Genomic DNA, 27,210 nt, shown 5'->3' on the forward strand with positions numbered 1-27,210 from the left:
CCTGTGTGGTGTAGTATATAGAGGATCTGTCAGCTCTCCTGTGTGGTGTAGTATATAGAGGATCTGTCAGCTCTCCAGTGTGGTGTAGTACATAGAGGATCTGTCAGCCCTCCTGTGTGGTGCAGTATATAGAGGATCTGTCAGCTCTCCTGTGTGGTGTAGTGTATAGAGGATCTGTCAGCTCTCCTGTGTGGTGTAGTATATAGAGGATCTGTCAGCTCTCCTGTGTGGTGTAGTGTATAGAGGATCTGTCAGCTCTCCTGTGTGGTGTAGTATATAGAGGATCTGTCAGCTCTCCTGTGTGGTGCAGTATATAGAGGATCTGTCAGCTCTCCAGTGTGGTGTAGTATATAGAGGATCTGTCAGCTCTCCTGTGTGGTGTAGTATATAGAGGAATTGTCAGCTCTCCTGTGTGGTGCAGTATATAGAGGATCTGTCAGCTCTCCAGTGTGGTGTAGTACATAGAGGATCTGTCAGCCCTCCTGTGTGGTGCAGTATATAGAGGATCTGTCAGCTCTCCTGTGTGGTGTAGTGTATAGAGGATCTGTCAGCTCTCCTGTGTGGTGTAGTATATAGAGGATCTGTCAGCTCTCCTGTGTGGTGCAGTATATAGAGGATCTGTCAGCTCTCCAGTGTGGTGTAGTATATAGAGGATCTGTCAGCTCTCCTGTGTGGTGTAGTATATAGAGGATCTGTCAGCTCTCCTGTGTGGTGTAGTATATAGAGGATCTGTTAGCTCTCCTGTGTGGTGTAGTATATAGAGGATCTGTCAGTTCTCCTGTGTGGTGCAGTATATAGAGGATCTGTCAGCTCTCCTGTGTGGTGTAGTATATAGATGATCTGTCAGCTCTCCTGTGTGGTGTAGTATATAGAGGATCCGTCAGCTCTCCTGTGTGGTGTAGTATATAGATGATCTGTCAGCTCTCCTGTGTGGTGTAGTATATAGAGGATCTGTCAGCTCTCCTGTGTGGTGTAGTATATAGAGGATCTGTCAGCTCTCCTGTGTGGTGTAGTATATATAGGATCTGTCAGCTCTCCTGTGTGGTGTAGTATATAGAGGATCTGTCAGCTCTCCTGTGTGGTGTAGTATATAGAGGATCTGTCAGCTCTCCTGTGTGGTGTAGTATATAGAGGATCTGTCAGCTCTCCTGTGTGGTGTAGTGTATAGAGGATCTGTCAGCTCTCCTGTGTGGTGTAGTATATAGAGGATCTGTCAGCTCTCCCGTGTGCTGTAGTATATAGAGGATCTGTCAGCTCTCCCGTATGGTGTAGTATATAGAGGATCCGTCAGCTCTCCTGTGTGGTGTAGTATATAGAGGATCCGTCAGCTCTCCTGGGTGGTGTAGTATATAGAGGATCTGTCAGCTCTCCTGTGTGGTGTAGTATATAGAGGATCTGTCAGCTCTCCTGTGTGGTGTAAAATATAGAGGATCTGTCAGCTCTCCTGTGTGGTGTAGTATATAGAGGATCTGTCAGCTCTCCCGTGGGGTGTAGTAAATAGAGGATCTGTCAGCTCTCCCGTGTGGTGTAGTATATAGAGGATCTGTCAGCTCTCCCGTGTGGTGTAGTATGTAGAGGATCTGTCAGCTCTCCTGTGTGGTGTAGTATATAGAGGATCTGTCAGCTCTCCAGTGTGGTGTAGTATATAGAGGATCTGTCAGCTCTCCCATGTGGTGTAGTATATAGAGGATCTGTCAGCTCTCCTGTGTGGTGTAAAATATAGAGGATCTGTCAGCTCTCCTGTGTGGTGTAGTATATAGAGGATCTGTCAGCTCTCCTGTGTGGTGTAGTATATAGAGGATCTGTCAGCTCTCCCGTGTGCTGTAGTATATAGAGGATCTGTCAGCTCTCCTGTGTGGTGTAAAATATAGAGGATCTGTCAGCTCTCCTGTGTGGTGTAGTATATAGAGGATCTGTCAGCTCTCCCGTGTGCTGTAGTATATAGAGGATCTGTCAGCTCTCCCGTGTGCTGTAGTATATAGAGGATCTGTCAGCTCTCCCGTATGGTGTAGTATATAGAGGATCTGTCAGCTCTCCCGTGTGATGTAGTATATAGAGGATCTGTCAGCTCTCCCGTGTAGTGTAGTGTATAGAGGATCTGTCAGCTCTCCTGTGTGGTGTAGTGTATGGAGGATCTGTCAGCTCTCCTGTGTGGTGGAGTATATATAGGATCTGTCAGCTGTCCTGTGTGGTGTAGTATATAGAGGATCTGTCAGCTCTCCTGTGTGGTGTAGTATATAGAGGAATTGTCAGCTCTCCTGTGTGGTGCAGTATATAGAGGATCTGTCAGCTCTCCAGTGTGGTGTAGTACATAGAGGATCTGTCAGCCCTCCTGTGTGGTGCAGTATATAGAGGATCTGTCAGCTCTCCTGTGTGGTGTAGTGTATAGAGGATCTGTCAGCTCTCCTGTGTGGTGTAGTATATAGAGGATCTGTCAGCTCTCCTGTGTGGTGCAGTATATAGAGGATCTGTCAGCTCTCCAGTGTGGTGTAGTATATAGAGGATCTGTCAGCTCTCCTGTGTGGTGTAGTATATAGAGGATCTGTCAGCTCTCCTGTGTGGTGTAGTATATAGAGGATCTGTTAGCTCTCCTGTGTGGTGTAGTATATAGAGGATCTGTCAGTTCTCCTGTGTGGTGCAGTATATAGAGGATCTGTCAGCTCTCCTGTGTGGTGTAGTATATAGATGATCTGTCAGCTCTCCTGTGTGGTGTAGTATATAGAGGATCCGTCAGCTCTCCTGTGTGGTGTAGTATATAGATGATCTGTCAGCTCTCCTGTGTGGTGTAGTATATAGAGGATCTGTCAGCTCTCCTGTGTGGTGTAGTATATAGAGGATCTGTCAGCTCTCCTGTGTGGTGTAGTATATATAGGATCTGTCAGCTCTCCTGTGTGGTGTAGTATATAGAGGATCTGTCAGCTCTCCTGTGTGGTGTAGTATATAGAGGATCTGTCAGCTCTCCAGTGTGGTGTAGTACATAGAGGATCTGTCAGCCCTCCTGTGTGGTGCAGTATATAGAGGATCTGTCAGCTCTCCTGTGTGGTGTAGTGTATAGAGGATCTGTCAGCTCTCCTGTGTGGTGTAGTATATAGAGGATCTGTCAGCTCTCCTGTGTGGTGTAGTGTATAGAGGATCTGTCAGCTCTCCTGTGTGGTGTAGTATATAGAGGATCTGTCAGCTCTCCTGTGTGGTGCAGTATATAGAGGATCTGTCAGCTCTCCAGTGTGGTGTAGTATATAGAGGATCTGTCAGCTCTCCTGTGTGGTGTAGTATATAGAGGAATTGTCAGCTCTCCTGTGTGGTGCAGTATATAGAGGATCTGTCAGCTCTCCAGTGTGGTGTAGTACATAGAGGATCTGTCAGCCCTCCTGTGTGGTGCAGTATATAGAGGATCTGTCAGCTCTCCTGTGTGGTGTAGTGTATAGAGGATCTGTCAGCTCTCCTGTGTGGTGTAGTATATAGAGGATCTGTCAGCTCTCCTGTGTGGTGCAGTATATAGAGGATCTGTCAGCTCTCCAGTGTGGTGTAGTATATAGAGGATCTGTCAGCTCTCCTGTGTGGTGTAGTATATAGAGGATCTGTCAGCTCTCCTGTGTGGTGTAGTATATAGAGGATCTGTTAGCTCTCCTGTGTGGTGTAGTATATAGAGGATCTGTCAGTTCTCCTGTGTGGTGCAGTATATAGAGGATCTGTCAGCTCTCCTGTGTGGTGTAGTATATAGATGATCTGTCAGCTCTCCTGTGTGGTGTAGTATATAGAGGATCCGTCAGCTCTCCTGTGTGGTGTAGTATATAGATGATCTGTCAGCTCTCCTGTGTGGTGTAGTATATAGAGGATCTGTCAGCTCTCCTGTGTGGTGTAGTATATAGAGGATCTGTCAGCTCTCCTGTGTGGTGTAGTATATATAGGATCTGTCAGCTCTCCTGTGTGGTGTAGTATATAGAGGATCTGTCAGCTCTCCTGTGTGGTGTAGTATATAGAGGATCTGTCAGCTCTCCTGTGTGGTGTAGTATATAGAGGATCTGTCAGCTCTCCTGTGTGGTGTAGTGTATAGAGGATCTGTCAGCTCTCCTGTGTGGTGTAGTATATAGAGGATCTGTCAGCTCTCCCGTGTGCTGTAGTATATAGAGGATCTGTCAGCTCTCCCGTATGGTGTAGTATATAGAGGATCCGTCAGCTCTCCTGTGTGGTGTAGTATATAGAGGATCCGTCAGCTCTCCTGGGTGGTGTAGTATATAGAGGATCTGTCAGCTCTCCTGTGTGGTGTAGTATATAGAGGATCTGTCAGCTCTCCTGTGTGGTGTAAAATATAGAGGATCTGTCAGCTCTCCTGTGTGGTGTAGTATATAGAGGATCTGTCAGCTCTCCTGTGTGGTGTAGTATATAGAGGATCTGTCAGCTCTCCCGTGTGCTGTAGTATATAGAGGATCTGTCAGCTCTCCTGTGTGGTGTAGTATATAGAGGATCTGTCAGCTCTCCTGTGTGGTGTAGTATATAGAGGATCCGTCAGCTCTCCTGTGTGGTGTAGTATATAGAGGATCCGTCAGCTCTCCTGGGTGGTGTAGTATATAGAGGATCTGTCAGCTCTCCTGTGTGGTGTAGTATATAGAGGATCTGTCAGCTCTCCTGTGTGGTGTAGTATATAGAGGATCTGTCAGCTCTCCTGTGTGGTGTAGTGTATAGAGGATCTGTCAGCTCTCCTGTGTGGTGTGGTATATAGAGGATCCGTCAGCTCTCCTGTGTGGTGTAGTATATAGAGGATCCGTCAGCTTTCCTGTGTGGTGTAGTGTATAGAGGATCTGTCAGCTCTCCTGTGTGGTGTGGTGTATAGAGGATCTGTCAGCTCTCCAGTGTGGTGTGGTATATAGAGGATCTGTCAGCTCTCCAGTGTGGTGTGGTATATAGAGGGTCTGTCAGCTCTCCTGTGTGGTGTAGTATATAGAGGATCTGTCAGCTCTCCTGTGTGGTGCAGTACATAGAGGAGCTGTCAGCTCTCCAGTGTGGTGTAGTACATAGAGGATCTGTCAGCTCTCCTGTGTGGTGCAGTATATAGAGGATCTGTCAGCTCTCCAGTGTGGTGTAGTATATAGAGGATCTGTCAGCTCTCCTGTGTGGTGTAGTGTATAGAGGATCTGTCAGCTCTCCTGTGTGGTGTAGTATATAGAGGATCTGTCAGCTCTCCTGTGTGGTGTAGTATATAGAGGATCTGTCAGCTCTCCCGTGTGGTGTAGTATATAGAGGATCTGTCAGCTCTCCCGTGTGGTGTAGTATATAGAGGATCTGTCAGCTCTCCCGTGTGGTGTAGTATGTAGAGGATCTGTCAGCTCTCCTGTGTGGTGTAGTATATAGAGGATCTGTCAGCTCTCCAGTGTGGTGTAGTATATAGAGGATCTGTCAGCTCTCCCATGTGGTGTAGTATATAGAGGATCTGTCAGCTCTCCTGTGTGGTGTAAAATATAGAGGATCTGTCAGCTCTCCTGTGTGGTGTAGTATATAGAGGATCTGTCAGCTCTCCTGTGTGGTGTAGTATATAGAGGATCTGTCAGCTCTCCCGTGTGCTGTAGTATATAGAGGATCTGTCAGCTCTCCTGTGTGGTGTAAAATATAGAGGATCTGTCAGCTCTCCTGTGTGGTGTAGTATATAGAGGATCTGTCAGCTCTCCCGTGTGCTGTAGTATATAGAGGATCTGTCAGCTCTCCCGTGTGCTGTAGTATATAGAGGATCTGTCAGCTCTCCCGTATGGTGTAGTATATAGAGGATCTGTCAGCTCTCCCGTGTGATGTAGTATATAGAGGATCTGTCAGCTCTCCCGTGTAGTGTAGTGTATAGAGGATCTGTCAGCTCTCCTGTGTGGTGTAGTGTATGGAGGATCTGTCAGCTCTCCTGTGTGGTGGAGTATATATAGGATCTGTCAGCTGTCCTGTGTGGTGTAGTATATAGAGGATCTGTCAGCTCTCCTGTGTGGTGTAGTATATAGAGGAATTGTCAACTCTCCTGTGTGGTGCAGTATATAGAGGATCTGTCAGCTCTCCAGTGTGGTGTAGTACATAGAGGATCTGTCAGCCCTCCTGTGTGGTGCAGTATATAGAGGATCTGTCAGCTCTCCTGTGTGGTGTAGTGTATAGAGGATCTGTCAGCTCTCCTGTGTGGTGTAGTATATAGAGGATCTGTCAGCTCTCCTGTGTGGTGCAGTATATAGAGGATCTGTCAGCTCTCCAGTGTGGTGTAGTATATAGAGGATCTGTCAGCTCTCCTGTGTGGTGTAGTATATAGAGGATCTGTCAGCTCTCCTGTGTGGTGCAGTATATAGAGGATCTGTCAGCTCTCCAGTGTGGTGTAGTACATAGAGGATCTGTCAGCTCTCCTGTGTGGTGCAGTATATAGAGGATCTGTCAGCTCTCCAGTGTGGTGTAGTATATAGAGGATCTGTCAGCTCTCCTGTGTGGTGCAGCATATAGAGGATCTGTCAGCTCTCCTGTGTGGTGTAGTGTATAGAGGATCTGTCAGCTCTCCTGTGTGGTGTAGTGTATATAGGATCTGTCAGCTCTCCGGTGTGGTGCAGTATATAGAGGATCTGTCAGCTCTCCGGTGTGGTGTAGTATATAGAGGATCTGTCAGCTCTCCTGTGTGGTGTAGTATATAGAGGATCTGTCAGCTCTCCTGTGTGGTGTAGTATATAGAGGATCTGTCAGCTCTCCTGTGTGTTGTAGTATATAGAGGATCTGTCAGCTCTCCTGTGTGGTGTAGTATATAGAGGATCTGTCAGCTCTCCCGTGTGGTGTAGTATATAGAGGATCTGTCAGCTCTCCTGTGTGGTGTAGTATATAGAGGATCTGTCAGCTCTCCCGTGTGGTGTAGTATATAGAGGATCTGTCAGCTCTCCTGTGTGGTGTAGTATATAGAGGATCTGTCAGCTCTCCCATGTGGTGTAGTATATAGAGGATCTGTCAGCTCTCCCGTGTGGTGTAATATATAGAGGATCTGTCAGCTCTCCTGTGTGGTGTAGTATATAGAGGATATGTCAGCTCTCCCGTGTGGTGTAGTATATAGAGGATCTGTCAGCTCTCCTGTGTGGTGTAGTATATAGAGGATCTGTCAGCTCTCCTGTGTGGTGTAGTATATAGAGGATCTGTCAGCTCTCCTGTGTGGTGTAGTATATAGAGGATCTGTCAGCTCTCCTGTGTGGTGTAGTATATAGAGGATCTGTCAGCTCTCCTGTGTGGTGTAGTACATAGAGGATCTGTCAGCTCTCCTGTGTGGTGCAGTATATAGAGGATCTGTCAGCTCTCCTGTGTGGTATAGTATACCCAAGATCTCTGCTTGTTGGCAATATAAGGAACACCTTGCTATTGGCCTCCTATTTACTTCCAGAAGATAAAATCCTGTCCTGAATATGTGCGGTATTGTCAGCATGCTTTCCTATCTAGACGTCCTGTAGGTATACATTTGGGTACACATTGGGAAAACGTCTGCACAGTTATAGCCGAAAGTGTTTGCATCCTTTAAATTGTTCCAGAAAATGAAATATTTTTCCAGAAAATTTTCGGAATTACACATTTAATTCCTTTGTGTGCACTGGAAAAACACAACAAAACAGAGAAACAAAGGCAAATTGGATGTAATTTCACACAGATCTCCAAAAATGGGTTGGAGAAAATTGTTAGCACGCTCATCTTAATGGTTGCACACATCAAAAAGCTTCTTACACCTCTCAACTGGAAATTTGGACCACTCTTCTTTTGCAAACTGCATCAAGTCTCTCATAGTTGAAGGGCGCCTTCTCCCAACAACAATTTTTAGATCTCTCCACAGGTGTGGGATTTAGATCCGGACTCATTGATGGCCACTTCAGAACTCTCCAGTGCTTTGTTTTCATCCATTTATGGGTGCTTCAGACTTCTTGATGCGTTGCACACAGGCAAGGCACTCAGTACCAGAGGCGAAAAACAACCTCAATACATCTTGAAACCTCCACCATATTTGACTGTAGGTAGTGTTCTTTTGTTTTCAGAAAACAGTAGAATAGTTATTAAGGTTGAAGAAAGACTATAAGTCCATCTAGTTCAACCCATAGATTAACCTAACATGCCCTAACATGTTGATCCAGAGGAAGGCAAAAAAAAAAAATGATGTGCTTTTCCAAAAATCTCTATATTCGTCTCATCTGTCCACAAGACTCTTTTCCAGAAGAATTTTGGTTCACTCATGCACATTTTGGCAAACTACAAATTAGCTTTTTATGTCTCTGTGTCAGCAGTGGGACCCTGCTGGGTCTCCTGCCATAGCGTTTAATTTCGTTCAAATGTTGATGGATAGTTTGTGCTGACAACCTTCCGGCTCCTATAGGCTTCCATTCTAGCAAACAGCCGGAAGCGCCGAATCCGGCGCTTCAGGCTTTTTCGCTAGAGACAAAAAACGTTACAGTAGACGTTTTTTCCAGACGCCGGAATCGAGTGTACGCTGGATACGACATCAAACCAGATGGAACGCTGGGCCATCCGGCGCCAATACAAGTCAATGGGGGAAAAGCCGGATCCGGTTTTTATTTTTTCCGGTTCCGGTTTTTCCCTTGAGAGCCGGATTTAGCCTGAAACTAAAAACCTGATGTGTCAAAGTAGCCTTATCTGGTTTCTGGTGTGATTTTCATATTGCCAACAACTGTTGTTTGCCACAGGTAAGTTTGAACAAGCATCACATGCTTGTAACAAATTGTTTACCCACAATTTTGGAAAGGTGCTAAAAATTTTGTCTGGCCCATTTTTTGTTGTGTGTGACATCATGTCGAATTTACCTTTTCTTGTGTTATTCCGATACACACAAAGGAAATAAACGTGTATAACAAAACATGTGTAATTGCATTAATTTTCTGGGGGAAATTATTAAAAATGTAAAGGGTGCCAACACTATCGGCCATGATTGTATATAATTAATAAGAGTTAATACCACACTTACCGGCACACTCCATTCTAAACAGATTCAGCGAGGCCACCACCGATGTTTCATCCACAGACTTGATCCCATGCAGGGCTAACTTCACCAGGTAGGTCTTCATCACTTCTGGTAAGAAGGAGAGCAGATACAGTGGCATATACACCACGTACCGCAGGTTGCACAACAATGGGGTCATTATCTTGCCCTGTGGAGACTGTGCCATCCGCTCAATTGTTGGAAACAGCAAAATGGACTTCAAAACCTAAAGAAAATTAATTGAGAATGTTGTAAGGATGACTTCTCCAGTGTTCTCCAACTCACCTACAATACCAACATACGCCGGGCTCATCATGAATGAAATAAGAAAAATATAAGAACATCGTAAAAAAAAAGTCAATTCCGCCTAGGTCATGGCTTCTTCTTCTCTTTTGGCAGTAGCATCCCACATGGAAGGCATGAACATGGCCGCTTAGATAACTGAGGATGTGATAACAGCTCTGCAGACAATATCAGACACCGAGAGGGGCTCGCGGTGATTCAGTGCTGGACCCTTGGAGGGTGAGTGAAGCGCAGTTGTTTTGCCAAGGGATAGGTGTTTTCCGAAAACGGAAAGCCCTTTTGATAAAGGTAATAGTAATAAAGTAATTTGATTTCTTCTTCTTGTGGAGACCGAATCTGACGGACTCTCAGTTGACTTTTTTTGCAGCCAGCCATAGACCGTGCAACACGGAGGCAATAGAAGCAAGCCGTGCAACGTATTTTTAGTGAAACTCAATTGCAAAAAATATATATTTTTAACCTGAGAGGGGAAAAAGGACCCTAAAGGTGAATGACCCTGTATGATGAAAATATAAATATAATATTAGGTACAGTAGATAAACAGATTGATAAAAAGTGACTTAATTGATATACTCATCGAAAAGATCAATGAATAGATATGAGAAATAAAGAATGAAAGAAAGGGAAAAAAGAAGGAACAAATTAAAAAAAAAGAAAGAAACAAAAAAAGATAAAGAAAGGTGCATGATAGAAAAATAGATAGATAAGATAATGCACCACTAGGGGGCAGAGTGAAGATGAGATTCCCACTGCACAGTCCACCAGACACGGGCACAGAGCGTCCTGTCCGTAAACTAGCAGATATTCTGTGCGGAGTCTTATTTTACAGTGAAATCCAAACCTTGTCAGGCTACGTTCACATTTCCGTGAAATAGGAGATTAATGGGAGATTAATAGTAGCAATAATGTAAAATTTTTTAATTGATTGAATAAATCATGCGAATGGAAGCAGAGGGGTCCCCCGTTATCGTGGGGTCTGTCTGGGGTCCTTTATCTGTGAGTTTTTAGAACAGAAGAAAAAGTTGCGCACAATTACAGATCGAGAATCTAACCCTCGTGCAGCACTGATGAACGGGGTGGGAGGGTGTACTTTCTTTGCATCCTTAGGCCGGCTTCACACTTGCGAATTTTACGGACGTAAGAGCGCAGAAACTACGTCCGTAAAACTCGCAAAACATACGGCACAATTATTCTCTATGCCCCTGCTCCTATCTGCCGTATTAAACTGATCAGTATTATACGGCTTTCTACGGCCGTAGAAAATCGCAGCATGCTGCGTTTGTCACCGTATTGCGCAAATTAAACGTCAATGAAAGTCTATGGAAGCCCCAAAAATACGGATCACACACGGACCAGCAGTGTGACTTGCGAGAAATACGCAGCGCTGTTAGAGAGAAAAGCCGGTAATTCAGTGCGGTGTACAGTAAAATCACACTGACAGCTTACAGTAGAATAGGTAGAATAAATGTGTACACATAGAATAGGTATATATATATATATATATATATATTTGTCAGTGAGACACATATATGTATATATATTAATATTTCTTCCAGCGCTAGACAGCTTTAAAGCCGGTAATTCAATTACCGGCTTTTGCTCTCTCCTTCCTAAACCCGACATGATATGAGACATGGTTTACATACAGTAAACCATCTCATATCCCCATTTTTTTTGCATATTCCACACTACTAATGTCAGTAGTGTGTATATGCAAAATTTGGCCATTCTAGCTAGTAAATTAAGGGGTTAAATGGCGGTAAAAATTGGCGTGGGCTCCCGCACAATTTTCTCCGCCAGAGTAGTAAAGCCAGTGACTGAGGGCAGATATTAATAGCCTGGAGAGGGTCCATGGTTATTGCCCCCCCCTGGCTAAAAACACCTGCCCCCAGCCACCCCAGAAAAGGCACATCTGGAAGATGCGCCTATTCTGGCACTTGGCCACTCTCCTCCCATTCCCGTGTAGCGGTGGGATATGGGGTAATGAAGGGTTAATGCCACCTTGCTATTTTAAGGTGACATTAAGCCTAATTAATAATGGAGAGGCATCAATTATGACACCTATCCATTATTAATCCAATACTAGTAAAGGGTTAAAAAAATACACAAACACATTATTAAAAATTATTTTAATGAAATAAAAACAAAGGTTGTTGTAATATTTTATTGAACGCCCAATCCAATCACTGAAGACCCTCGTTCTGTAACAAAAAAAACATAATAAACCAACAATATCCTTACCTTCCGCAGATCTGTAAAGTCCAACGATGTAAATCCATCTGAAGGGGTTAAAATATTTTGCAGCCACGAGCTTTGCTAATGCATTAATGCTCGTGGCTGCAAAACCCCAGGGAATGAAGGTAAAGTAGGTCAATGACCTATATTTACCTGCATTTGCGGTGAGGCGCCCTCTGCTGGTTGTTCCTAGATCGTGGGAACTTTCCCAGAAAGCTCCCTGGCTCGAGTTCATATGAGGACAACCAGCAGAGGGCGCCTCTTATGAACTCGAGCCTGGGAGCTTTCTAGGAAAGTTCCCACGATCTAGGAACAACCAGCAGAGGGCGCCTCACCGCAAATACAGGTAAATATAGGTCAATGACCTACTTTACCTTCATTCCCTGGAGTTTTGCAGCCACGAGCATCAATGCATTAGCACAGCTCGTGGCTGCAAAATATTTTAACCCCATCAGATGGATTTACATCGTTGGACTTTACAGATCTGCGGAAGGTAAGGATATTGTTGGTTTATTATGTTTTTTTTGTTACAGAACGAGGGTCTTCAGTGATTGGATTGGGCGTTCAATAAAATATTACAACAACCTTTGTTTTTATTTCATTAAAATAATTTTTAATAATGTGTTTGTGTATTTTTTTAACCCTTTACTAGTATTGGATTAATAATGGATAGGTGTCATAATTGACGCCTCTCCATTATTAATTTGGCTTAATGTCACTTTACAATAGCAAGGTGGCATTAACCCTTCATTACCCCATATCCCACCGCTACACGGGAATGGGAAGAGAGTGGCCAAGTGCCAGAATAGGCGCATCTTCCAGATTTGCCTTTTCTGGGGTGGCTGGGGGCAGATGTTTTTAGCCAGGGGGGCCAATAACCGTGGACCCTCTCCAGGCTATTAATATCTGCCCTCAGTCGCTGGCTTTACTACTCTGGCGGAGAAAATTGTGCGGGAGCCCACGCCAATTTTTTCCGCCATTTAACCCCTTAATTTACTAGCTAGAACGGCCAAATTTTGCATATACACACTACTAACATTAGTAGTGTGAAATATGCAAAACAAATAGTGATATGAGATGGTTTACTGTATGTAAACCAGGTCTCATATCATGTCGGGTTTAGGAAGGAGAAAGCAAAAGCCGGTAATTGAATTACCGGCTTTCTGCTATATCGCGCTGGATGAAATATTAATATATATACATATATGTGTCTCCCTGACATATATATATATATAGAGACAGTATATATGTTTTTTTTTTTTTTTACACATGGATCCCTTGTATAGCCGTATGTCGGTTTTGCAAGCCTGCGAGAAAACCACGCAGTACGGATGCCATACGGATTACATACGGAGGATGCCATGCGCAAAATACGCTGAAACACCCTGCCTACGGAGGAGCTACGGACCACTATTTTCTGGACTTTTTCGCGTATTACGGCCGTAATATACAGACCGTATTTTCATACGCTGAGTGTGAAGCCGGCCTTACTGCTGTTGGCAGTAAATCATTAAACCTTGCCCCCTGATCCCATCCAGGAAAGCCCCCCATACTGGACCACCCACTTCGGGAGGGGTTTCCAAACATTTTCTGCTGATTCATCAATTGCGTCTTTTTAAAAAGTTGCTACATATTTGTGCAAATGTGGAGGGAATTTTTAGGGATGTCTGAAATTTTTGTGAACATTTTTATGAGATTTTATTTAGCAGGATACGTGAGTTTTTGGCCAAAAAAAAATCGCAGAAAAGGTCACAGTGAAAATGAATTCCAGTCTACAAGCGCCATGATATAAAGCAGGAGCAGCGGAGTAGATTGATATATAGTTCTGTGAGAAAAGATCCAGTATATCCTGTGTTTTAATCATTTAATCCTCTGCTCTTTCTGGGATTTTCAGTCCAGTGGTCCAGTCCTATCTTCTGCTTTACAACATGGTGGTGCCTGCAGATTGGACTGCAGTTTCCATTTAAAGGGAATCTGTCACTAGGATTTTGCTGCCTCATCTGACAGCAGCATAATGTAGGAAAAGAGACCCTGATTACAACGATGTATCACTTAGTTTAATGGGTGCAGCAGTTGTGACACAATCAGAGTTCTTAGATGTAGTATGAAGCAGAGCTGAGGAAGCTAACCCCGCCCACAGCACAGCTTTCTATGTATATTGTCTATTGACAGTGAGCTGCTGATCAGACCAGGGCTCACAGGAGTGGTTGTCCAGGCAGTGATAATCTCCTGGTGATAAATCACTCATTGTATAGAAACAACAGCACACAGCCTAATAAATGTCACGTCTCTGAATTCTGTGTCTCAGCCTCTACCTCATGCTGACCTCAGATTCCCATTCACGATGTTTAATGTATATTTACCTCAAAGTTCAGATCCGTGCCTTTGATGTGGGCCTGTGGCCAGATTTCATAGGAGATCATGATCGGATGATCAAAGTTTCACATCTCCTAAGGGGACTATTGGAGTCAGTAAAAAGTGTGACAAAAACCCACTTTTTAAAAATTTGAAAAAATAAGAATAACCCCCCCACAAAAGTTAAAATCACCCCCTTTTGCCCCACTGACAATAAAACAATTTAAAAAATTCATATATTTGCTATCGGTGTCTTCATAAATATCAGATCTATCAAAAAATAATTAATCAGATGTGTAAACAGTGTAATGAAAAAGAAATCAAAATGCCAGAATTAAGTTTTTTTTGCCTATTGCCACACTGCAATAAAATGCAATAAGAGACGACCAAAACATCAAATCTACCCCAAAATGATATAAATAAAAACGTCAGCTCAAGCCGCAAAAAATAAGCCCTCACCCTGTCTCAGATCCAGAAAAATGAAAATGCTGCGGGTCTTGGAATATGGTTACGTAAGCAAAAGTTCATTTTCTTACAAATTTCAGATTTTTTTTTCACCACTTAAATTAAAAAAAAAAACCTGGGAAATCATATTTCCAGGTCAATTTTACCACGCACATAATAAATAAATTTTTAAAAAATTAAAATTGAACTCTTTTTGCAATTTCACAGCACTTGGAATTTGTTCCCATTTTCCAGTACATGTTATCGTAAAATCAATGGTTTCTTTCAAAAGTACAACTCGGCTCGCAAAAAACAAGCCCTCACATGACCATATTGACGTAAAAATAAAAAGGTTATGGCTCTGGGATGAAGGGGAGGAACAAACAAAAGTGCAAAAATGGAAAATCGCAAGGTCATTAAGGGGTTAAAGACAAAAATTATGTTTTTTTTTTATTTTGCGCAAAATTCATTTGGATTTGGAATAAGGAAAATATTAGATTATCATTATGTGTGGGCTGAGTTCACGGAAAGGATGAGTTCCAGAGAGTATAAACAAGATTTTTTTATTCACCAATCTGTTTTGCCACGTCTCTTAAGGTAAAAAAATTTGGGTTTTCACTCTGAAAAATGCCAATTTGGCGGCGAAGATCGTGGGTTAATAAAAAACCTTGTCTATACTCTCCGGAGCTCATCCTTTCCACGAGCACAGCCTGCACATCATGATAATCTATGTTTTGCCAAACTGTTATTTGGACAATGCTCTCTTCCACCCACGGGGCTGCAACCACAGCACATCAGGCTTCTACAGGTGTTGTTTCCTTACACAACCCTTACAGGTGAGCTCTACCATCACTCTCACTGCTATTTTGCTCTCTTGCACCCACGGGGCTGCAACCACAGCACATCAGGCTTCTACAGGTGTTGTTTCCTTATACAACCCTTACAGGTGAGCTCTACCATCACTCTCACTGCTATTTTGCTCTCTTCCACCCACGGGGCTGCAACCACGGCACATCAGGCTTCTACAGGTGTTGTTTCCTTACATAACCCTTACAGGTGAGCTCTACCACCACTCTCACCGCTATCTTGCTCTCTTCCACCCACGGGGCTGCAACCACAGCACATCAGGCTTCTAGGGGCAGCACGGTGGCGCAGTGGATAGCACAGCAGCCTTGCGGCGCTGGAGTCCTGGGTTCAAGCCCCACTAAGGACAACATCTGCAAAGAGTTTGTATGGTCTCTCCGTGTTTGTGTGGGTTTCCTCCGGGTACTCCGGTTTCCTCCCACATTCCAAAGACATGATAGGGAATTTAGATTGTGAGCCCCAATGGTGACAGCGATGATAATGTGTGCAACCTGTAAAGCGCTGCAGAATAGGTTAGCCCGATAAAAAAATAAAGATTATTATTACAGGTGTTGTTTCCTTACACAACCCTTACAGGTAAGCTCTACCATCACTCTCACCGCTATCTTGCTCTCTTCCACCCACGGGCTGCAACCACAGCACATCAGGCTTTACCAGGCGTTGTTTCCTTACACAACCCTTACAGGTGAGCTCAACCATCACTCTCACCGCTTTCTTGCTCCTTACTTTAGTGCCTATCTGTGCACATTTTTCCTATCTAGTTTTTCCCATTGTGAACAAATTGGAGGAAGGAACGTCAACGGATATCCTATGCACGTGACAAGAATACAGATAAGAGAAGTGACCTTAAAAAAATCACGGAAATGATTAATTGAGCCCTAAATCTCACATTTTTTAAACAAAATCCTAATGGTCTATTATCCCCAGGAAAAAAAAAAGAAAAAAAAAATGATGAGGAAATCTCCAATGAATCTGTTATATATAAAACAGACTCCGGGAAGATTTACTAAGACCTAAGGTTGTCTGTCTGTCAGAAGTGAACATTAACTTTGATATATCTGAGCACATCCCTTGTGTTACTTACTTTCCGCTTTCTGCTATTTTACTTGCTTGCTATTATATCTGTCAGGTAGGACGGCGGTACATTTTTGCGAGATAACATAATGATGCACTTAATAGTAATCTGGTGTCCAAATTTGACAGAGTGTCACATTAATCAAAATTTCTTCCCCCCGTCGGAATGAAGAAAAACCTCGAGGCAAGAAAACTAGGGTCAAGGAAAGACTCGTAGCTGTACTAACACAGCTGTGCCGAGAGGCCATCCAAGTTAACGCACATGACAAAACAGACACAATTTTCTTATATTACAGCAGCATCAAAGCGGGCCCATCTAGAATAACACGCTGTACGCCGAGAACCTAACACATTCCACCTTACCGTATGAAATCTATACGCTAATAAACCTCGGCTACTTCGGTTATAAACATATTTGTAAAACATTAAAATGTCAACGGATTAAAGTTCTCCTCTCTGCTTTTTTTTGTGCTTGGGGCGCAGAATTATAAACCTCCAAATTTAACAGTTTGGAAAATTCGGCTTCTCTTAGATGCTTGGTATCAGTACAAAACGGATAGAATTATTATTAATATTAGTTTTTCTATTTTTTTTCTTTTTTCGGGGCAAAATATCTAAGGACCACTTTGAGGATCGATGTACGGGATTGTGTGCTGGAGAATCAAGCTGCGCCAAGTATGCTCCTGGGCTTATATAGATATATTACCTGTATGTTATTGTTGGCATGCATTATAAATGGAAAATGAAAGACTGATTGGCATAAAATAGACATTTTTGGATAGGGGAACAAAAAAAATATTAAAAAAAAGTTGTATTACTTCTGCAAAAAAAGACCAGAAAAATCTTAATGTGTCCTTGCTGTAGAAATGCTGAAATGACAAATGCTAATCCACAGATTAAAGAGTTATGACCACCACTGAAAAGTATCACTGGATAGATGATAACTTGTGGATTGGTGTGGGTGCGACTACTAGGACCCCCAATATTCCCAAGACTCCGAAATGCCCTGTTGGGAGTGCGTGACCACCGCTCCATTCATTGTCTATCAGCCTGTAAGAAAAAGCTGAGTGCAGTATATTGTCCATTTCAGAGCCCCATTCTTGGGATTGGTAGGGAGCTCAAGGGTTAAAACCCTTTGTGGGGAACCTAACATGAGATTTAATACCACCAAATCTATCATTTTCCTTTTTAGTGTAGAAAAGAGATGTCAACACATCTTTCTGGAGGCAAATGGATTTTCCATCACTTACAAAATCAACTTTGAATTTTTAAGTTATAGCTAGATTAGTGACGAAATGTACAGTTGGTGGAGAAAGGTTGAACTTTGACGGACTTAGGTCTTTATTCAACCTACATAACTACGTAATGGTTCCCTAACGTGCTGATCCCCTGCGTTATTTTCAGCCTAGCAGCACACCCATGTTCTTCGATGGCATTGGTCCAGCACTCATATGTCACTGTTATCAGTGGGTCTAAGGGGGAACGTTTCTCCTTGTGGAGAGTGCCCCACTGGATATTAGTGACGCTGAATAGATATCATACAAATCCATTATGGTGGTGCTAGGTTGAGAATAACATGGAGCCTTGACGCACTAGCTGGGAACCGAGCCACCCTTGGTGCATCTGCAGCTTAAAGTTCCCATACAAAATAAATAGTTGTTGGCTGAACAATGGTATAGCTGGCAGCTATCTCTCCCATCTCTAGTTACTTCGAACTACCAATTTCTGACGAGTGCTCCTGTGTTCTCTATGAGAAAACCACTGCCAGACTCCAATGGCCGCAACTTATCTAAGAGCAAAAAGGTTGACCATCTGAAACTGGACATGCTGGATGCTTCTCTTCTGTAACATCATCTGTCGAGGTAGAGATGGGAGGAGGCCTCCATACTCAATAAACTGTTGGCTGAAGCCACTGAAATCAGCAGTTTCGACTAACGTTAGCCTAATGAGTATGGGGCCTTCAGAGTCTATTTATACTGCACAATTATCAATAATGAAGGTTCCTGATAAGCGAGCAGTGTAAGTAGGCTGCTGATCACTTGACGAACAAACAAAACGTTCGTCAGGTGAAATGATTTTTAAGCTTGATTAAAAACCATCATTGGCAGCACATCATCCTGCATAAACGTGCTGCCGGGAACAATGACAGTCCATGAGAGAAGAACTATCTATTATCAGAAGTTCTATTTGCATCATAAACTCTTTTGGCCTATCTAAGCAATCTATTGAATAGTCAGCAATCGGCAAACAGGTAGCTGATGCGCAGTCGTCGATTTACACCACAGATCATGAGCCCGTAAGAAGAAAGGCATTTTTTTTGTTTTTTTAACTAACCAGTAGTGATGAGCAAGTGAACTCGTTACTCGGGTTTTCCCGAGCACGCTCAGGTGGTCTCCGAGTATTTGTTAGTGTTGGAGATTTAGTTTTCATTAGGGCAGCTGAATGATTTACAGCTAGTAGTCAGCCTGAGTATATGTGGGGGTTGCCTGGTTGCTAGGGAATCCATACATGTAATTAAGCAGGCTTGTAGCTGTGAATCATTCAGCTGCCGTCATGAAAACTAAATCTCCGAGCAGTCATAAATACTCGGAGGTCACCCGAGCGTGCTCGGGAAAACCCCAGCAACGAGTTCACTCGCTCATCACTAGTAACCAGCAATGTCATTAGTTTGATGACCCTGAAGTTTTTGATTGGTGTCCTTGAATATAAGGGATGTGGGTTGAGTTTATAGAAATAAATAATGAGGACTTGAGAGTAATATTTCCATTTTGGATATTTATGACATACCTACAACAAATGCCAGAATAGCCTGATAGATGCTCCATGACCTGCACCTATGTGGAGAATGAGGGTCACCTGGCTTAACTGCAGCAATTGCATCAAGATAAAAATGAATGGAGAGATGAGTACATATATTCCCAGCTCCCCCCATTTTCTTCTAAGGGAAAGAGGCAAACAGATGACTAGCCATTCCAATACATTTTATTGTTGGAACCAGCAATACATTTTAGTCAATGGGACTTTGGGATTATTTAGTCTGTGAGATTACTTTACGAGAATTGCTATTGTAGAAGACAGGGATCAAAGAGGTTGGAGTTTTGTCATTCTGCCCTAATGGTTTTTAGGGGATGAGTGGTTAAATCAAGCACAATAACTATGTAGAGAATTGGATCTGAAGAATGTTTTGGCCAATAGATATCTAATGTTTACAATGGTCTCCATACACAAAAAGTAAGCAGACCAACGGTTGGTAGGACAAACGGTCGTTCATTGACTGTAAAAAAAAAAAAGCGCATCTCTGATTGCATTGGATGTGTTAGATTTTTCCGGTCAGTGATGCAGCTAATGGTTATCATCAACTGAACAAATCCAACATGCCCAATACGTCCTTCGGTTGGACCTCCTTTGGAATGAACAAACGTTTATTTGACAGCCGGTGATACATTGTTATGGTAGAAATCGGCCATTTTAAATAACTTTTGTTTAATTTGTATAAAGGTTTTCAGAAATATTAGTTTAGTCCCCCATGCACAGTGGACTAATGTTGGCCGAACCCGGCGATATCAGTCAGCCGACGGTCTAATGTCTATGTAGGCACCGATCAGACAGATGTTGATTGCGCATTTCCAATTTTGAACTGCTGATCGCATCGTTCTCCCAGAAATAAGCCGTGGGACGATGTGTCAGTTGAAAGCTTTCTCATAGAGAACACAAGAACACTCAATCAAGCGAGCGCTCCTGTGTATGGGAGAAGTAGATGAGGTGACTATTGGCCAAAAATTCAGCTGAAGCATTGTTCGTCCAACAGCCAACTTATGCGTATGGCCAGTTTAAATAACACAGCATGACAGAATCAAAAGTCATTATGTGTGATTAATCAAAATATAGAATCTCCAAGGAACCTAGTGATATCCTTGACAAAGGTAATTTCAACCTAAGGTTTGATGATGTACAATAACAAATTGTATTGTGGCACCGTGTTAACCAGAAAAATCGATGTGAATATTTTTCTGCCCAATGATGACAGAAGTATTCTAGGAGTGATACCTTTATTGGCTAACCAGAAAATAATATGTTTGCAAGCTTTCAGAGCACAGGGGCTCCTTCTTCAGGCTCGATTTTGTAATCTTGCCTGAAGAAGGAGCCCCTGTGCTCTGAAAGCTTGCAAACATATTATTTTCTGGTTAGCCAAAAAATACCGGATTACGTACCGGTAATGCTCTTTCATAGAGCCCACGACAGCACCCACGAGAGAGGGGATCCGCCCCTAGGAACAGGAAACCTACAGAGAGATAAAAGGGGCGGCCCCCCCTCGCTCCTCAGTTGTTTTACAGAGAATAGGAGGAACCGCCGCCAGGTTTTAGTTAACAGGTTCAGGTATATATACATATATACATATTTACAACCTTATACTACATCTTTCTAATATTTACACCTCACCAAAAAAGCACCACGTGCAACTATACAAGAAAAGGGAGGGATGTGAATGGGTGCTGTCGTGGGCTCTATAAAAGAGCATTACCGGTACGTAATCCGGTATTTTCTATTCGCCACGACAGCACCCACGAGAGAATTTCAGAGACTATAAATTGGGTGGGTTAACTGAGTCAAGAACCGAAACCCCAAAGGTTAGACCAGAAGCAGCAGATAGGTCTAATCTATAGTGCCTATAAAAGGTGCCCGGTGAAGCCCAAGTTGCGGCCTTACATATGAGCTCTATTGGCACGTTCGCCCTTTCTGCCCAGGAAGTTGATACGGCCCTTGTGGAATGAGCCCCCACATGCATTGGAGGATCTCTTCCTTTGGTCCTGTAGGCCAAGACTATGGCTTCTCTGATCCAACGAGACAACGTCCCCTTCGTGACTTTGGATCCTTTGGTTTTACCCTGAAAAGACACAAACAGGGCCCTACTCTTCCTCCAGTCCCTAGTTCTTTCTAAATAGGCTAAAATAGTCCTTTTAACATCTAGGGTATGAAGTCTTATTTCCTCTGGAGATGAGTGGTCTTTATAAAAGGTAGGTAATAGGATCTCCTGGGATCTATGAAAACTAGTGGCCACCTTAGGTAGGTAACATGGATCTGTTTTCAAAACTATTCTATCAGGTGTTATAGATAGGTATGGAGGATCGATTGCTAACGCCTGCAGATCACTCACTCTTCTAGCTGATACCAAAGCTACTAATAATATTGCTTTCAATGAAATGTTCTTTAATGAGGCTGCATGAATAGGCTCAAACGGGCTTTGTGTCAATGCATCCAGGACCAAAGATAGATCCCACTGGGGCACCTGTGGAATATTAATTGGTTTCGACCGTTCACATGCAGATATAAAACGGGATATCCATCTATCACCTGCGATATCATAACTGAAGAGGGCTCCTAACGCTGAGACCTGAACTTTCAAAGTATTAACTGAAAGTCCCAATTCTAGTCCTTTTTGCAAAAACTCCAGTATTGAAAATATAGGCACCTCTGAAGAAATTTGTGTAGTGTGAAACTGAAGAAATTTTTTCCAGACTCTAACATAAATTTTGGTGGTAGAAGGCTTTCTACTCTTCATAAGGGTATCTATCAATCCACTAGAAAACCCTCTCCTGCTTAGTAATTGCCTTTCAAATTCCAGGCAGTTAAGTTCATGCCCTTCACTTGAGGATGGAAAAACGGACCTTGAGACAGCATGTTGTCGGCCAGAGGCAGAATCCACGGATCTGTCACTAACATGGCTCTGAGCCATGAAAACCATGGCCTCTTGGGCCAAAAGGGGGCTATTAGCAGAATTCTTGCCCCTTCCTCTCTTATCTTCCTTATCACCATGGGCAATAGATTCCATGGGGGAAATGCGTATGCTAGGTCGAATGTCCATGGTACCTGAAGGGAATCTAATATGTCTGGATTGTCCAGCCTGCACAGGGAGGCAAACATCCTGACCTGTCGATTGGATCTTGTTGAGAACAAGTCTATTTGAGGCATGCCCCATCGAGTTGTTATCATTTTGAAAATCTTCCTGTTGAGCATCCATTCCCCTTGATGAAGAGTATGACGACTGAGAAAATCGGCCTGAAAGTTGTCTACCCTTCTTATGTGTACCGCTGACAAGGACAACAGATGACCTTCGGCTAGCCTTATGATGTCTGACGCCACCTCCATAAGAGTGACTGACCGTGTACCTCCTTGCCGGTTTAGATAGGCCACCGCAGAGGTGTTGTCGGAAAGGACCCTTGTGTGCGAGCCTCGCAGCTGAGGAAGAAAGTGGAGCAGGGAATAATATACAGCTCTCAACTCTTTAACGTTAGAAGAATCACTATACTCTGATCTGGACCAGAGTCCCTGGACCATCTGATCTCGAAAATGTGCTCCCCAACCTTCAGGACTAGCATCTGTGGTAACTATATTTGAAGGAGTGATTACCCACAGGACTCCTTTTGACAGATTTCCCCAATCTAACCACCATGTGAGGGAGTGTACCACTTCTGTTGGAAGAAAAACTATCTGATCTAAACGACCCTGATTCTCAATATTCTCCTGTAATATAAATCTCTGCAGCTGCCTGGTATGAAACTGTGCCCACTCAACTGCAGGAATACAAGAAGTTAAAGACCCCAGCAACGACATGGCGCTTCCCAAAGTCATACTACGCCTATTGATTGCTAAGTTCACTTTATCAATTATGGAGGTCTTTTTACTATCTGGCAGGTAACATACTTGATCAACCGAATCTAAAAGGAGGCCAAGGAACTTCTGACATGTAACAGGCCGGAGTCTCGATTTCTCCCAATTAATAATCCAACCAAGAGATTGTAATGAAACGGCTACCTCTTCCAATCTCTGTTCACACTGTAGGGAGTCTCTACCCACTATTAGAAGATCATCTAAATACGGGATAATTAGTGTGTCCTTTAACCTCAGAAAAGACATTACCTCTAACAATAATTTAGTGAAGACCCTCGGAGCCAAAGATAGGCCAAAGGGCATTGCCCTATATTGCAGATGACAAACCTGATCATCTAATACAACTGCTACCCTGAGAAACTGCTGGTGTAACTGGTGTATAGGCAGATGGTAGTAAGCATCCTTAAGATCCAGCACCACCATGTAACAGTTGGGAAATAGATTTTTAATGGCTGATCGAATGGACTCCATTTTAAAGGCTTTAGGTTTTATGAAGGTGTTTAACTTCCTTAAATTAAATATAGTCCTAAAGGACCCATCAGGCTTAGTTATTAGAAATAAGGGAGAATAAAAACCCTTTCCCATTTCAGATGGTGGAACTTTTATTAATACTTGTTTGGACAAAAGAGACTTGATTTCAGTTTCCAGTGCTTCTTGCTGCAGCCTGGATTTTAGGGATGTAAGAAGAAAAGAATCCGGAGGTGTCCGGATGAGGTCTAAAGTGAGACCTGACGAAATTAAATTTAAGGCCCATGTATTGGCCGTTATCTCTCTCCACTGTTCCACAAATTGTAGTAGTCTACCGCCCACTGGTGGAATAGGGTTCACGGAACTTATCCGCTGGTCTGAAGGGACGCTTATTGAACAGATTGCCCTTCTGCCTGAACTCCCTGTTACTCCAGCGGTCTTTAAAGCCTCCTTTCCTTCCAAATGGTGGCTTCCTGAACGCTCTTCTGTAGGAAGGAATGAAGGGATTAGGAAACCCTTTTTTCCTTTCGCCCGCCTTAGTGAGTATGTCATCCAGGACAGATCCAAAGAGGTACTCACCCTGGCAGGGTATGGCACACAATTTAGCCCTGGACTGGGCGTCTCTCTTCCAATTCTTTAGCCATAATGCTCGACGAGCCGTATTTGAGAGATTTGCTGATCTAGCCGCCAGGCGGGGAGAGTCTATTGAGGCATCAGATATAAATGCCGCAGCCCCCTTAATCAATGGAATGGAGGCCCGTAACTTTTCTCTGGAGACGCCACTCCTGATATTCTGATCCAGTTGTTCCAGCCAGACCAACATGGATCTACTAGTACATGTAGCTGAAATTGCTGGCTTAAAAGCAGTAACACAGGCTTCCCATGACTTCTTTAGCAGCGCATCAGATTTTCTGTCCATTGGGTCGGACAAAGAACCCGCATCCTCTACTGGCAAAGAAGAGCGGCGAGAGGTAGATGCTACAGCTGCATCAACTTTCGGCACTTTAGCCCAGGTGGCCAAGTCCTCATCATCAAAAGGGTAGCGTCTCTTACAGGACACTGGCACAAACCCCTTCTGACCTTTACTCCATTCCTTCTTGACCAGGTCCTTTATAGCCTGGTTTACCGGAAATACATGGCCCTTCCTTTGAGAAAGACCCGCGAACATCACCTCCTGCTGGGTCTGGGGTTCTTTAGATTCTGAAACCCCCATAGTACTCCTTACTGACTTAACCAGATTATTTATGCCATCCGTAGGAAAGCAGACATAGTCTTCCTCATCTGATGAACCCGATAACTGAGAGACATCTGACTCAACCTCCCCGCTTTCTGCTGACGTGTCGGCTTTAGGCGAGGATGCTCTGCTAACTCTCCTTTCAATATTTATGGATGGACTGCTTCCTTTTAAACTCTGAAGCTCCTCCCGAATCATAAGACGTATTTCGTTCATCTTAACGGACTCTTCCTGCCGCAGTGTGTTCTCTATACAAGCCTGACATAGCTTTTTACTGTAAGAGTCAGGTAAGGGCTCAGTACATATTGCACATTGTTTGTGCTTGGTCTTCCCAGTCCTCTTCGCCTATTAAGACATAAGGAGGGGAACCGCATAAGCTTCCATCGAGCTATACAAAAACACTCACCCTGAAGTATACTTGTATACCGGGTCTCGGCTCCTTTGCTCGGCCTGGGGTGTGCTATGGGACGATCTCCTTCCTGACTTGTCAGTGGAGTCGCCTTTAGATAATCCACTGCCTCTTTTTCTAACAGTGACACTGGGTGCAACCACCTCCTCCACAGGGCGCTCACAGACCTCCTCATGGGACGACATGCTGACGCACCCTCTGCACAGCTGCGCTGTAATTTATGGCACCTGAGAGCACACACACACACACATTCCCCCTTTTTTTTTTTACCTATTTCATTAGGCTTTAGTCTTTGCGTCCACCGCAGCTGCATTCAATGGCGTCCACACAGGAAACGCCAGTCTGACCCCGCGCCCCCGGAAGTTCAAAGAACTACTTCCGGGACGCCGACCATACCGCACATGAGCGACAACTTTCTCCATGCGGCCGAATCCACCGCCATGGAGGAGGAAGGTGCTCCGTTGCTATCCGCACACCGGAGACAATGCTGATGCCCACAAGATATTATCGAGGGGCAAGCCCACAACGCAGGTACTCACCGGCCGTGCCGTTCTGCCATCCGCGGTGGAGCGCTACAACCTTCTCCCGGCAGGGAGACTGTTGCCTCTGAACATCCATTCTGATGCGATCAGAAGAGGAGGGAGCCAGCAGGAACCTTCCCCCGTCTCTGACACTCGCCCTGGAGCCCCTGCCGCTCAGTAGAGACGTACAGGCGGCAATCCAGACGAGCTTTCCTCCTTCCATAACTTCCAGAGATTCTCTCTGAGGGTTTCCCATCTAGGAACAGGAAACCAACTGAGGAGCGAGGGGGGGCCGCCCCTTTTATCTCTCTGTAGGTTTCCTGTTCCTAGGGGCGGATCCCCTCTCTCGTGGGTGCTGTCGTGGCGAATAGAAAAGGTATCACTCCTAGAATACTTCTGTCATCATTGGGCAGAAAAATATTCACATCAACCTAAGGTTTGTATGTCAGATAAATCCCATGAAGTTGGTGCCTGTGTGCAAAAAGTTTGTTTTTTTTAGCTTACCGATATTTCTAATCTTTTATCTCTTATCTTCTCAATCACCATTATCTTCCCAGCATCACTATTTAACAAAATAATGTCAAGCTAGCACTGAAGTTACCAGTCATGAATTGCTAATGTTACCCCATTTAAAATTACGTTGATCTCCTCAAACATAGAAGATGATCATCCCAACCATATTTTCGTTCTACCGTCACGAAACCCAGTCCCCCCTCAAACTCTTCCCATAGATAATCCTTATTCCACCTGTCATCTGTGAATTGATTATCTCAAGAAAGTGGTATAACAAGAGAAGTGCAAAACTTAATGTCAGGAAATTGTCAAAATAGGAACCTCAGATCGATAACTGGGAAAGGAGCACCACTCACGAAAGCTCTACTCCATCTATATATAGAAAGCATATATTAATGTGCAAGAAAAATGCTCCATATTAGTAGAGCCTGACACATAAAAATGATATCAAATATCATATCTAATGTCCCAATAAAAATAACAACAGTTTATACAAATGTTATTCTGCCCTTCGGAATTCCTGTAAGTCCAGATACACTTAATTTAATTAGTGGTTCTTATAAATTAAGTTAGTGAGAATGTAGTTATTTTATGGGCATAGGCCCAATCTAATATGAAATTTGGAGTCATCCCAATTTGTTCAAGTAGAGAAAAGTGAAAGGAAAGACAGAGCATCTAGATAAAAAGACTTGGACATGGCGTGGGATTTTATCCCTTACTATTTGGATTTTTATATGTTTTTATCCTAAGTCCACCTGCACGCCTTGTAGGTCGGGTAAAGGCAATGGAAAAAGGCCCAGAAAGGACAAAAGACCAATTACAACGCTTTATTTTTTGGCAAATGCTCCTCGTCTGAGCTGGAGGGCCTGCTTGTCAGACGAGTACATCTCAATGTACAAGTCAACTGGGGTGTCTTTGGAATGTCCCCATAAAAACCTATTTTCTAGCATAAATACAGACGTGAGAAAACACAAGAGGACAATTGCCCATTTCTGGTATTCACTTCGCCAAGTCCTAGTGCCCCATCCCGGTGCCTCCTACTCCCAAAATTCCCACAATTGCCCATTTCCACTAATACTAACTGTATCTATAATTTCTGGTACTCACTTCGCCAAGTCCTAGTGCCCCATCCCGGTGCCTCCTACTCCCAAAA

The 27,210-nt window shown here is 43.6% G+C and overlaps 1 protein-coding gene across 1 annotated transcript in view; it reads right to left on the reverse strand.

Moving 5' to 3' along the window:
* Positions 1-27,210, reverse strand: part of LDAH (lipid droplet associated hydrolase) — a 339,639-nt gene that overhangs the window by 103,504 nt on the left and 208,925 nt on the right. The window contains exon 5 of the mRNA XM_069728149.1: positions 8,954-9,194. Coding sequence (XP_069584250.1) covers positions 8,954-9,194 — 241 coding nt within the window. The remainder of the gene's footprint in view (positions 1-8,953; positions 9,195-27,210) is intronic.

This window comes from Ranitomeya imitator, chromosome 5 (assembly GCF_032444005.1).
Source record: "Ranitomeya imitator isolate aRanImi1 chromosome 5, aRanImi1.pri, whole genome shotgun sequence".
Taxonomy (NCBI): Eukaryota; Metazoa; Chordata; class Amphibia; order Anura; family Dendrobatidae; genus Ranitomeya; species Ranitomeya imitator.